Below are 13263 nucleotides of genomic sequence, written 5' to 3'. Positions count from 1 at the left end.
GGTATAGCACAGTATTTTCTAGAAGGATTTTTTTTTATTTTCTACAAAAATTGTAATTATGATGGATACAGTATGTCTTATCTACAGTAACCTCCTGTAGCTATTTTAGGATGCAATTTTGCTCTTTGTGCGGTAAATTTTGAAGCACGGTGTCCTGCACAATGCTATTTTACATTCACTACACTGGTAACTTGTGTCTTTTCGCCACACTTTTCCAGTCGATTTGTTTCCTCTCAGAGAACACACTACACACTGTTTTTGTTTCTGTTTCTTACCTACTTCTGTCTCAATCATTTCCAGGAAATGATTTCCAGTTGATAGTCCGGATGGACCAGGTCAGGGTTCAAGATCTTTGCTTTGTTCAAGATCTGCACAGATAACTGTCATAAAGTGAGATGTTGTGAGGCGTTTTCCAGTAACCTTATTGTATAATATGCAGGAATTTACAATCACCATTAGTATAACATGGAATGCCAACTTTCTCCACGAGTTCACAGTCTGATGTTCAAATGCACCATATGACAATTGCTGGTCTAATAAGTCAACACCAAACTTGTTTTTATTGTAGTCCACTACACAGGCTGGCTTTGACTTCTCTCTTCCTCTCTGATCAGTGAAAGTGACCATCTCAGCAGTGTGCCTTGTACTTATCATATGCACATTTCTTTTGTCCTTCCAACAAAGTGCTAACATATTTCCTTTACACCTGAAAATAAGTTCACCTCACTGAAGGTTCGGATCTTTTATAGCACGAGGCAATTCATGCCGACATTTTCTTCTTGTTCCCACAAGAGCAGTTTTTGCAGCTTCCAGTTCTGAAGCAAGTATTGGACTTGTGTAGAACCTGTCCATTAGCAAAGTTTAGCCTTTTCCTGACAGATTTGCAAGCAATGTCTTTACCAGAGTCACTGTGTCAGACCTTTCACCCGCGTAAACAGAGAAATTCCAGATGTAACCTGTGTCAGATTCGGATAACACGTACAGTTTCATACTGTATTTATTTGGTTTTTGTGGCATGTACTGTTTGAAATACACAAGACCTCAAAATTTATACATGCCTTCATCTACTGTAATTTTTCGAGATGGTGTATACACATGCTGGAAATTAGCACATACATTATCTAGGAGGAGTCGCACCTTGTGCAGCGGGTCAAGGCCAGTTTCTCCTTTCCTCTTAGCTAAGGAATTATCACTAACGTGGAAGTTTCTCAAAATAGAAAGAAATCTGTCACGGCGCAAGATGTTTGAACAGAAATTACATGACACAACAGGGTTCTTGGACCAGTGCTCTCGTATACGTGGCATCACACTTACACACACATTTGGACGACAATTGCCAGAAATGTCCTTATTTCCACAAGTGTAACTCATTTCCACTTTGATAATGAACAGGAGAAAGGGAATTTGTGCTTCGTAATTTCCTGATGCATTGTTGAGCATACAGATTAGTTTGTTCCTTCATATGTTTCATCATACTGTCTGTCAGTAAATATGAAAAGAATTCTAGAGGTGCACTGTTCTGGTCTAAACTGACAACATTGCATATTCTGGATTGTCCTGAGAATAGATCGATACCTGGTGCACAATCAGTAGTCATACAACCTTCCTCAGAATCGGTGTGGCGTGCAGGTCTCTGCTTCCCCTTCACCGTAAGTCTTGCTCATTCTTCAGGCACAATATCGACGGGATTACTTGCTGCTGAAGTGCGTGGACACCTGTTATCCTCTTCTGAATCTATCAGAAGAGTATTATTTGCAACTAAAATCATAATTACACACAGAGTTTTTTCAGTGAAAATCTGAACAAAAATTATACATGTTTTTGTTGTCAGAATTCTTTACCTGAACTGCCAGAAACTTCTTCTTGAACATAGTCCACATCAGAGTCATCTACAATATCTTCCTCTGACAAATCAACGTCACTTTCTTCTAAATCACGATATAACTCTTGAGCAATTTCTTCGTCCGCCAAGCCACGCTTCGCCATGTCACCACTCACAAAACCTGACAAATAAAAAGGGAAGCACACCCTTCCACAGCATGCCCGCACCATCTAGTGACCAATACTTACACTACAGTCCATGTAACACCTCTCAGACAAGTGGGAGCCATAAGAACACACAAAGGAAGGAAGGGAAAGAATGAGAACACGCGCCTGTAAAATTACGGGCACTGGACTTTCGGGCAGGCCGCACCCACCCGTATTTTTACAGGCGTCGGCGCCTAAGTGTTAAAGAGGTACAAAATCAGAGTTCACCAACAGAGACAAAATGAGTGTGGTTTTCTTCCCAGCATCACTGTGAGCCTTACCCTTTCTACTGCATGCCTGTCTCCCTTGTGATTAAGTTTTTAAAACAATCTGTAAATCAGAGATTCTACAACTTTTTGTTTTCATAAATTTCTGAATTATCTCCCCCCCCCTGGACTCGCAGGGATAGGGGGGGGGGGAGGTTTAGAAGTATTTCAGGTTGGTTTGTTTGGATTCTTCATGTGTTTTGATTTTGAAGGTATGAATGATGATGTTATTTGTTTGTTACATTACTGTTTGGGTACAGTGTTTAGGAAGGGTATTAGTTGAGGGCGACTGGTGACTTTTTTGAGGGTCGGGAAATGGAACTGGGAGGAAGGGGGGGGGGGGGGGGGCAGGTTTATTTTTTGTTTTGTTTTTCAATTGTAGTATGTATGGTAAGTGTGTTTTCGTGAGTAACCGTGTGTTTCTTGTATATCAAAACCAGTGTTTATGAATTTTTGAGTTTTGTTGTTGGTTATGGGTTATTATGTTGGCTTGTGACTGTTGGGTAACGTGGAGTTCATTTTACCTACATCAGTGAAGCTACACTTTAGATTTTAGCTATACCAGTGATTTCTGGGTTTGTGACAATGGACTTCGCTTTAACTATACAGGTGAAGTGAACTATCTGAGATCAGAATTTTTTTTAACTGAGGTCTTGTTGAATATTTTGTTTGCTTGATCTCTGTGTTACTATTTGTTTTGACATGTCTTTATTATAAGGATAGTTGTATATTTAGTTTATCCCTGCCAGAAACCTTCTAATTTCTGTGTCTGCCTTGTTAGTTACACATCATTTCTGCAATTAAATATTTGTGTCTGTTCTTATGGGTAATGTATGATGGCATAGTCGCCATACTGGGTAAGCCTGAAATACGTCTCTCTGCCATCTTGGTGATTTCACAGGTCAAAGTATAGTACCACACATTTTGGTTATTCTGATGAAGGCACCCTTTTAGACAGACAACATGACGTATGAAATACATTTACAAGACACCCTACCGCTTCACGTTCAGATGAAACAAAGGATATATGGACTAGTTGGTAGGCTTACCTCCTGAATCTGTTAAATTTTCATCTTATTATGCCATCATCTACCTACTTCCAAAAATAAATAAAGCTGACAATGCAGGTTATCCCATCGCTACTGGCTTCTAATGCTGAAATGAACATATTTCTATGTGGAAAACCCTTTGTTTGAAAATTTCCATCATTTACCCAGGACATTAATCACTTACTTGAACTCTTATTCATACATACTCCTACTGTTGACACATCACAGCATACTAACACTCCACGAGTATAAGAAGTGATACGAGCAGTATGAGAACATGCATTATTCTGTTCCAGGATGATCTTTTCAGGACATTTATTGCTCAATGCACAATGGTGTGTGGATATAGCACAGAGCATTTGTGGTTTGTCCATGTTCTAGAAAATTGATCAGAATCTGTTGCTGTGTTCAGTGCAGGCAGTTCAGGGGTGTCTGCTTAGAGGCTTATCATCAATACCTCTGAAATGTTAACCCATGTTAACACTGCTGGCACCCATGTAGATATCTCACTAGGCATGTTGAAGTCTGAAGTGAATTTTAGCAGCACAATATCCTCCTTTAACAAAGAATTCAATGACATTATGCGGTCTTAATGAAATATTGAAGTCTGCCATTTCTGAAGTACTGCTAGTGGTCATTTTTGACATCAGAATATGGGGACATGTGGTGTAGAATTTTTAGATTACAATCCTGCAGTCGTATTTTTTATGTTGATAGAACTGGAATTTTAACAATGGGTTCTTGTGAGTTTCAGTTGGTCCTTGTAATTAACAAAGCAATACCATCCAGATGGGCTGATAATATAATTAATGTGACGGACACAAGCCTCATGAAACATCCTATGGGTGATTTCACTAATCACACACAAACATTAGGAGAGAAAAAGTAATAGAACTTCCACAGGAATAGAGAGCTCCCATGAACCATGGACCTTGCCGTAGGTGGGGAGGCTTGTGTGCCTCAACGATACAGATAGCCGTACCGTAGGTGCAACCACAACGGAGGGGTATCTGTTGGAAGACCAGACAAATGTGTGCTTCCTGAAGAGGGGCAGCAGCCTTTTCAGTAGTTGCAGGGGCAACAGTCTGGATGATTGATCTGGCCTTGTAACACTAACCAAAACGGCCTTGCTGTTATGGTACTGCGAACGGCTGAAAGCAAGGGGAAACTACAGCCGTAATTTTTCCCGAGGGCATGCAGCTTTACTGTATGGTTAAATGATGACGGCGTCCTCTTGGGTAAAATAGTCCACCATTCGGATCTCCATGCGGGGACTACTCAGGAGGACGTCGTTATCAGGAGAAACAAAGCCGGCATTCTACGGATCGAAGAGTGGAATGTCAGATCCCTTAATCAGGCAGATAGGTTAGAAAATTTAAAAAAGGGAAATGGATAGGTTAAAGTTGGATATAGTGGGAATTAGTGAAGTTCGGTGGCAGGAGGAACAAGACTTCTGGTCAGGTGAATACAGGGTTATAAATACAAAATCAAATAGGGGTAATGCAGGAGTAGGTTTAATAATGAATAGGAAAATAGGAATGCGGGTAAGCTACTACAAGCAGCATAGTGAACGCATTATTGTGGCCAAAATAGACACGAAGCCCATGCCTACTACAGTAGTACAAGTTTATATGCCGACTAGCTCTGCAGAGGACAAAGAAACTGAAGAAATGTATGATGAGATAAAAGAAATTATTCAGGTAGTGAAGGGAGACGAAAATTTAATAGTCATGGGTGACTGGAATTCGACAGTAGGAAAATGGAGAGAAGGAAACATAGTAGGTGAATATGGATTGGGGCTAAGAAATGAAAGAGGAAGACGTCTGTTAGAATTTTTCACAGAGCACAACTTAATCATAGCTAACACTTGGTTCAAGAATCATAAAAGAAGGTTGTATACATGGAAGAATCCTGGAGATACTAAAAGGTATCAGATAGATTATATAATGGTAAGACAGAGATTTAGGAACCAGGTTTTAAATTGTAGGACATTACCAGGGGAAGATGTGGACTCTGACCACAATCTATTGGTTATGACCTGTAGATTAAAACTGAAGAAACTGCAAAAAGGTGGGAATTTAAGGAGATGGGACCTGGATAAACTGACTAGACCAGAGCCTGTACAGAGTTTCAGGGAGAGCATAAGGGAACACCTGACAGGAATGGGGGAAAGAAATACAGTGGAAGAAGAATGGGTAGCTCTGAAGGATGAAGTACTGAAGGCAGCAGAGGATCAAATAGGCAAAAAGATGAGGGCTAGTAGAAATCCTTGGGTAACAGAAGAAACATTGAATGTAATTGATGAAAGGAGAAAAGATAAAAATGCAGTAAATGAAGCAGGCTAAAAGGAATACAGACGTCTCAAAAATGAGATCGTCAGGAAGTGCAAAATGGCTAAGCAGGCATGGCTAGAGGACAAATGTAAGGATGTAGAGGCTTATCTCACTAGGGGTAAGATAGATACAGCATACAGGAAAATTAAAGAGACCTTTGGAGAAAAGAGAACCACTTGTATGAATATCAAGAGCCCAGATGGAAACCCGGTTCCAAGCAAAGAGGGGAAAGCAGAAAAGTGGAAGGAGTATATAGAGGGTCTATACAAGGGCGATGTACTTGAGGATAATATTATGGAAATGGAAGAGGATGTAGATGAAGACGAAATGGGAGATACGATACTGCGTGAAGAGTTTGACAGAGCACTGAAAGACCTGAGTCGAATCAAGGCCTCGGGAGTAGACAACATTCCATTGGAACTACTGACGGCCTTGGGAGAACCAGTCCTGACAAAAACTCTACCATCTGGTGAACAAGATGTACAAGGCAGGTGAAATACCCTCAGACTTCAAGGAGAATATAATAATTCCAATCCCAAAGAACGCAGGTGTTGACAGATGTGAAAATTACCGAACTATCAGTTTATTAAGTCACAGCTGCAAAATACTAACGCGAATTCTTTGCAGACGAATGGAAAAACTGGTAGAAGGCGACCTCGGGGAAGATCAGTTTGGATTCCATAGAAATATTGGAACACGTGAGGCCATACTGACCTTACGACTCATCTTAGAAGAAAGATTACAGAAAGGCAAACCTACGTTTCTAGCATTTGTAGACTTAGAGAGAGCTTTTGCAATGTTGACTGGAATACTCTCTTTCAAATTCTAAAGGTGGCAGGGCTAAAATATAGGGACCGAAAGGCTATTTACAATTTGTACAGAAACCAGATGGCAGTTATAAGAGTCGAGGGGCATGAAAGGGAAGCAGTGGTTGGGAAGGGAGTGAGACGGGGTTGTAGCCTCTCTCCGATGTTATTCAATCTATATATTGAGCAAGCAGTAAAGGAAACAAAAGAAAAATTTGGAGTAGGTATTAAAATCCATGGATTGTAATTCTGTCAGAGACAGCAAAGGACTTGGAAGAGCAGTTGAACGGAATGGATAGTCTTGAAAGGAGGATATAAAATGAACATCATCAAAAGCAAAACAAGGATAATGGAATGTAGTCTAATTAAATAGGGTGATGCTGAGGTAATTAGATTAGGAAATGAGACACTTTAAGTAGTAAAGGAGTTTTGCTATTTGGGGAGCAAAATAACTGATGATGGTCGAAGTAGGGAGGATATAAAATGTAGACTGGCAATGGCAAGGAAAGCGTTTCTGAAGAAGAGAAATTTGTTAACATCGAGTATAGATTTAAATGTCAGGAAGTCATTCCTGAAAGTATTTGTATGGAATGTAGCCATGTATGGAAGTGAAACATGGACAATAAATAGTTTGGACAAGAAGAGAATAGAAGTTTTCGAAATGAGTGCTACAGAAGAACGCTGAAGATTAGATGGGTAGATCACGTAACTAATGAGGAGGTATTGAATAGGATTGGGGAGAAGAGAAGTTTGTGTCACAACTTGACTAGAAGAAGGGATCGGTTGGTAGGACATGTCCTGAGGCATCAAGGGATCACAAATTTAGCATTGGAGGGCAGCGTGGAAGGTAAAAATCATAGAGGGAGACCTAGAGATGAATACACTAAGCAGATTCAGAAGGATGTAGGTTGCAGTAGGTACTGTGAGATGAAGGAGCTTGCACAGGATAGATTAGCATGGAGAGCTGCATCAAACCAATCTCAGGTCTGAAGACAACAACAACAACGATGGACAACATGTCATCTCCCATTACAGCCCACAGACGCGCACTATTATACTTCGAACTCATATCCATACCTAACAAAAGAAGCCACAAATTGAATTAAATGACTTACCATGCGACAAACAGCAAACCAATAACATCAAACGACACCGTAATAACAGAAACACAACGGGAGCTTAATTCTTAACTCACTGACACTTTCCATTCTTCTATAGCAGTCATGACCGATAAATGCACACTTCAGGCACCGACACCCAAATGAACCCAGTACATGACATAACATGCAGACCATGTACACACCACCAGGACACCATCGACCGCAAGAAGACAACATCTGCAATAACACAACACACTCAAACTGAAGTCTACACTATCATGACGTCACACAACACAACATCCTTATGCCACAGACCAAAGTAGACGGGTGGCATTGGACGCCTCTGTTGACCCGCTGTGTGCTATGGTAGCCTTACCATGTAGGATTCAGGGAGGACACCAAAAAGGTTCAAATAAGTGCAGCTCATTTCTTATTAAGACCAAATGGGGAAAGAGTGTCACAGATATGACATGTGAGTTGGATTGGTTATCATTAAAACAAACGTGTTTTTTTGCTGCAACGAGACCTTTTCATGTAATTTCAATCTCCAAATTTCTCCTCTGAATGGGAAAATATGTTGTGCATGTTCACTTACAGAGGGGCAGGTAATCATTGTCATAAAATAAAAGACATCAGACATTGCGTGGAAAGAGTTAAGTGTTCATTTCTCTCGTGTGTTGTTTGAGAATGGAACAGTAGAGAAATAGTGTGCAAATGGTTTAATGAACCCTCTGGGGTACTAAAGTGTGAACTGCAGACTAAATGTAGATCATGCTGCCACAGACATCTAGATTGGCCAACCTCTGCTTCTTTCACCACCACCCCTCCCCCCACAAACACCCTAAAAAAATAAAACAAGCAAAATCTTCCACAACCTGTACAAATAACTGTAGGTACTTGATCATAGACAATAACTCTTTGCCATTTCAACATGAAATGTCCTACTCATATTAATCTCCAACCATAACAAATGGCACTAATAATTCCAAACACAACAGAGAATCCATCAGCCCCACAAAATCAAAGTAACTGACTAGCAATTTGGCCCAAACGCTTCCAATAACATCTGACACACTCAACTCGCAATGTAAAATGACTCGTTAACATAACAAATAACTTATAAACATAAACATCCAACACAAAGAGCACCACCCAAAACTGCCACCTAGAAATATGACCCGACTCAAATTGCGATGAATGTGTACGATGATCTGTGATGTTTCTTCAAACCGATTTCGATGAATACATGTATGCAATGAATCCTCTATGTCTCACTAGGAAATGACAGTCGATGGACAGTTCTGTACAGAAACAAGCCTTGACTTGGCATGTCCAAAATCAGACTGATAGCAACATTTACTTGAGGTCCACAAAGGGCAGGGGTCGCTTACTTAAACAAATACCGTTACCAAAGAATGTTATTGTCTACTATTGCACAAGCTGCAGCATATCCTAAACCGAGTAATGTAACAACATAAAATGGTTTAGAGCATTGGTCAATTGGGGTAGAGAGTGGTGCCACAACTTCTGTACAACATCGATCCAGTGTCTGGTCAACATGGATCCTCTGCATCACAATCACCTCTGAAATGACAACAAGCTCAATATGATCAAAAAATTACTGTAGTGACTAACGTCAAAGGGTTTACGAATGTCTACTCGTGCAACATACACAAATATGGCTGCAGCGGAGTGGATGAAACTAATCTTAAATTGAGTTGCATTCCCATGGCATAAATGGGTCAATGTTTTTAACTAAGAAATTTAATTCCCCTAAAGCACACTGAGTTACACACAATTATGACTTACTTTCTAACTTGCAACTGTATTCGTACAGCAATCTGAGAGATTCATGCAGTATAGTTACCATATCTGAGTCCCATCAAGTATGTAAATGATATCAAACATCATTTTGTAATAATACATGAACATATCACCCCATAACAGTTAGATTTATGGTAATCCACTGAGACATTCAAACCAATCACCACAGTTAACTGGAATAAAAGTGTATACTGCAAGAAGTTTATGAAGAGATGAATTACTACTCAATTAATTTAATACGTGAGGAACTGGACAGACACCAGAATTTTTAAAAAAAAAAAAAACAGGCCTACTTATCTACAGAAGAACCGACCCAATGCATTTCATCCACATTTACATTACGAACGTACTTATCCCCATTACAATTTCAAAGTGGGTTTCCTATTATCATATTCATGTTACAGACTTATCGGCTACCTAGTAACGTTATAATAGTGTCCGTGAATAAATCCAAACCAGCAGACCAGCTGTCAAATGAAATAAACTGTTATTATAAGAATATATCAGAGAATGAAAACTCTTGCAATTTCAACGTCACGCAGGCATTTTTCGGCAGACAGAAGTTAATTAAATCATATCGAAGTCCTCCAGCATATACGTTTGGCTGCATCGCGCAGCGTCGTAGAAGGCCAAATAAATAATAACACACATGTCAACTTACGCGCTCAAGCTGTTCCTTACGAAAGCGATTCCGTGACATTTTACTTCTACTGCTTTATGTTTACTTCCACAGGTAACACCAATCTTACACTATTTCAAGTTTCAACATGTCACAGCACTCCACATTACGACACCAGCGAGTGACAGCAGTGAGCCGGGGAAGCACACGAACAGCTGTATACGCATTGTGCCTGTATGGCTGCGTTCCTGATTGGCTGCTGTCCATAGCTGAGACTTATGTTTTGATAGTGGCGACGTCTGCTAGTGACTCGAGATTAGTTTTTCTCGCTGCTCTGGTGCAGCTTATAGTCTATAGTATCAATTTTTGTGCTGTTTTACCCTTCTTAATCTTCATTTCATTACGTAATTTGTTATTGTGTCTCATTGTGCAGGCTGCAGGAGGATTTTATATTTTCCCTCAGTGTACTACCCAAAGAGATCCAGAATACGGATATTCCTAAAGATAGACTTAATCGATAAGAAAAAGGCCTTACAATACGGAATCAAATATAAAGCCCACAATATTAAAAATAAGGTTGCAAATAGTTCAGAATAGTTATTTAACTGACAACTGGTTCAACATTAAAACAAGTCAGTCAGAAGAATACTTTTTTTTTACGTTGTTTGCCAATTAGAAAGAAAACAAGGTATAAGGATTTACATGGAAAAACACAATTGTCGGCAGCTATTTCATTAATTATTTATTTTTGCGACATGTGTTTCGGATTGCCTAACATAACTGACAAAAATATCACTGAAACAAGTGCAAAAAGTTTTTTTTCCATATTACAATGTTTCAAAAAGTACCCACAGTGAATTTCATTACTATACACAAAACTATGCTCTAAAGTTTCATCTCCTGTAATCGGACACGATGATCGCCCAGCCCGGAAGTTATAACTACACAAAGCACCGACCTGGACAGTCTACATTGCGTAATTTATAAGCACATTTAAATCGATAGAAATTAGTTTCATGTCACTATTCCTGTACTTGCAGATCTCAGTGCTGTGTGGGCTTCACCTCCTATGAAATAGATCAAGAAAGTCGTTTTTGAACTGTACTTTCACTATTAATAAACTCTACTAATATTCTGCGATTTTGAGAAGGGAGGTCCACATGTGACGGTCTACCTCAGTAAATGTCTATGCACATCACATCTGCGGCGAAAGATCATTCTGTGGAGACAGGAGATTCGCGCAGATCTTCGAGGTCGAGGTTTGAGAAAATTGCTCAATTCTGTGAGCTCAAATCACATCGATCAGCATAAGGACAACACGCCAACAGGAAATCGCTCACAATCTGGTGCACGAAACGTGTCTCTATCAGCTGTTTATTCAGTCTAGTGTTTCTTGTCTTTGCGTACACTGTGAACTCTAAAATAGTTTACCCATTTCGAGTTCCATAGATCTATATGTAAACAGTTCACATGATACAGAATGAGTCAGGTTTTACAAATTATTGTTTAGTGCAAAATTACATTGCATTTATGAAATGAAAGATGTGAATAATACGAGGAGTAGAAACTTATGAGTTATTTTGTTAAAAAAAGGTGACATATTCCACATCCACGAGGATCTCCTCAACACGGATCTATGGAACGAAAAACTAATCTAATCTAATCTACATATGAGCTACCACTCATTTCTCCCTAGGAATATGCAGATATACATAAATTTGAGTTTATGTTATACTGGACATAGACTAGGAATGATATTATGCATGGTGGCTAATAAATTCATCCATACTATAACAAGAACCATTTAAAAGTAACAACCTTAGTTTTTCTGTAAATTTGAGTATGTTTCCAACCGGATCTAATTTGTGATGGAAAGGCATTACACATTTTTTAGATCATACTGGGTAGTAAGCTTCCTCTGGGTGTTGTAATTATGGTATCAGCTATTGATATTGAGTCAGTTGCTGTTTTAGTAGCAAAGCACACCAAGGAAGAAATATATTGTGCAGTTGCTGTATAGATATGAATGTCTACAGACATATTTCTGCATGAGTTCCTGAGATGGCTCCTCAAATAATTCTTACAGCTCACCTCCTTGTACAGAGCACTGTTTCGTTTGCTAATGTTTAATTTCCGCAAAATTTTATACCATAAGCCAAAAGCAGATGAAAATAGCTAATTATGCTGTTTTTATTGTGCCTGTCTCTGTATTGTCAGATATAATTCTTAGGACAAATGGTGTTGTGCTTAATCTTTTTAACACGTCTTTAATATGGTATTGTCACTTCAGTTTGCTGTCTATATGCAGATCCAAATACCTGGAGGACTTCAACACATCATGTTTATACATTTTTAGATTTATTTCGTCTGCAACATTAGTGTTAGAGGAAAATTATGTAATATTTCTTTCTAAATTGACTGCAACGTCATTAATTTCAAACTACCTCACCACATCTACAAATACATTATTTACTACTTCACTTAGTGTATTTCTAGAAGGATTATTAATTGATATAATAGCTTCGTCACCAAACATGGTAACCCTTCCATGTTCTGTGCATAGCGCAAAACATTTATAAATATCAGAAAAAGCAGTGTGCCTTATACTGAACCATGAGGCATTCCAAAGGTAGTGATGCCCCAGTTTGAAGGAGGAGGAGATTAGTGTTTAACATCCTGTCGACAACGAGGTCATTAGAGATGGAGCTCAAGCTCGGGTGAGGGAAGGATGGGGAAGGAAATCGGCCGTGCCCTTTCAAAGGAACCATCCCAGCATTTGCCTGAAGCGATTTAGGGAAATCACGGAAAACCTAAATCAGGATGGCCGGAGACGGGATTGAACCGTCGTCCTCCCGAATGCGAGTATAGTGTGCTAACCACTGCGCCACCTCGCTCGGTGTCCCAGTTTGAAGATTCACTGTCATTGTGCATTCCTTCCATGATTATTCTCTGCTTTCTATCTCACAGATAATATTCAAGCCACTTGCCTACTATTCCACTCATTGCTAAGGTTTTGGCTTTATTCAAGAGAACGTGGTGATCAACACTGCCAAAAACTTTTGATAGCTCACAAAGTACTCCAACTATCATCAGATCGTGATTTTTGGATCCCAAAACACTGTCAATAAATGCATTTGGTGCATCCTCTGTTGGTACCCTTTTCTGAAAATCAAACTGACTATCGCTGCACATGTACTTACTAAGATGCTCAATCATTGTGCTGTGCATAAATTTTTTC

At 39.4% G+C, this 13263-nt stretch overlaps 1 protein-coding gene across 2 annotated transcripts in view; it reads right to left on the bottom strand.

Annotated features, from left to right (window-relative positions):
- The window catches only part of LOC126281113 (uncharacterized), a 55265-nt gene extending 44772 nt beyond the window's left edge, over positions 1 to 10493 (bottom strand). For both annotated transcript variants that reach the window (XM_049979816.1, XM_049979817.1), the window contains exon 1: positions 10068 to 10493. In XM_049979816.1, the coding sequence (XP_049835773.1) occupies positions 10068 to 10106 (39 nt within the window). In that variant the 5' untranslated portion in view covers positions 10107 to 10493. The remainder of the gene's footprint in view (positions 1 to 10067) is intronic.
- Positions 10494 to 13263: the final 2770 nt, after the last annotated feature.

Source organism: Schistocerca gregaria, chromosome 1 (genome assembly GCF_023897955.1).
Source record: "Schistocerca gregaria isolate iqSchGreg1 chromosome 1, iqSchGreg1.2, whole genome shotgun sequence".
In the NCBI taxonomy this organism is placed as follows: domain Eukaryota; kingdom Metazoa; phylum Arthropoda; class Insecta; order Orthoptera; family Acrididae; genus Schistocerca; species Schistocerca gregaria.
This window is presented reverse-complemented; position numbering and strand designations above follow the sequence as displayed.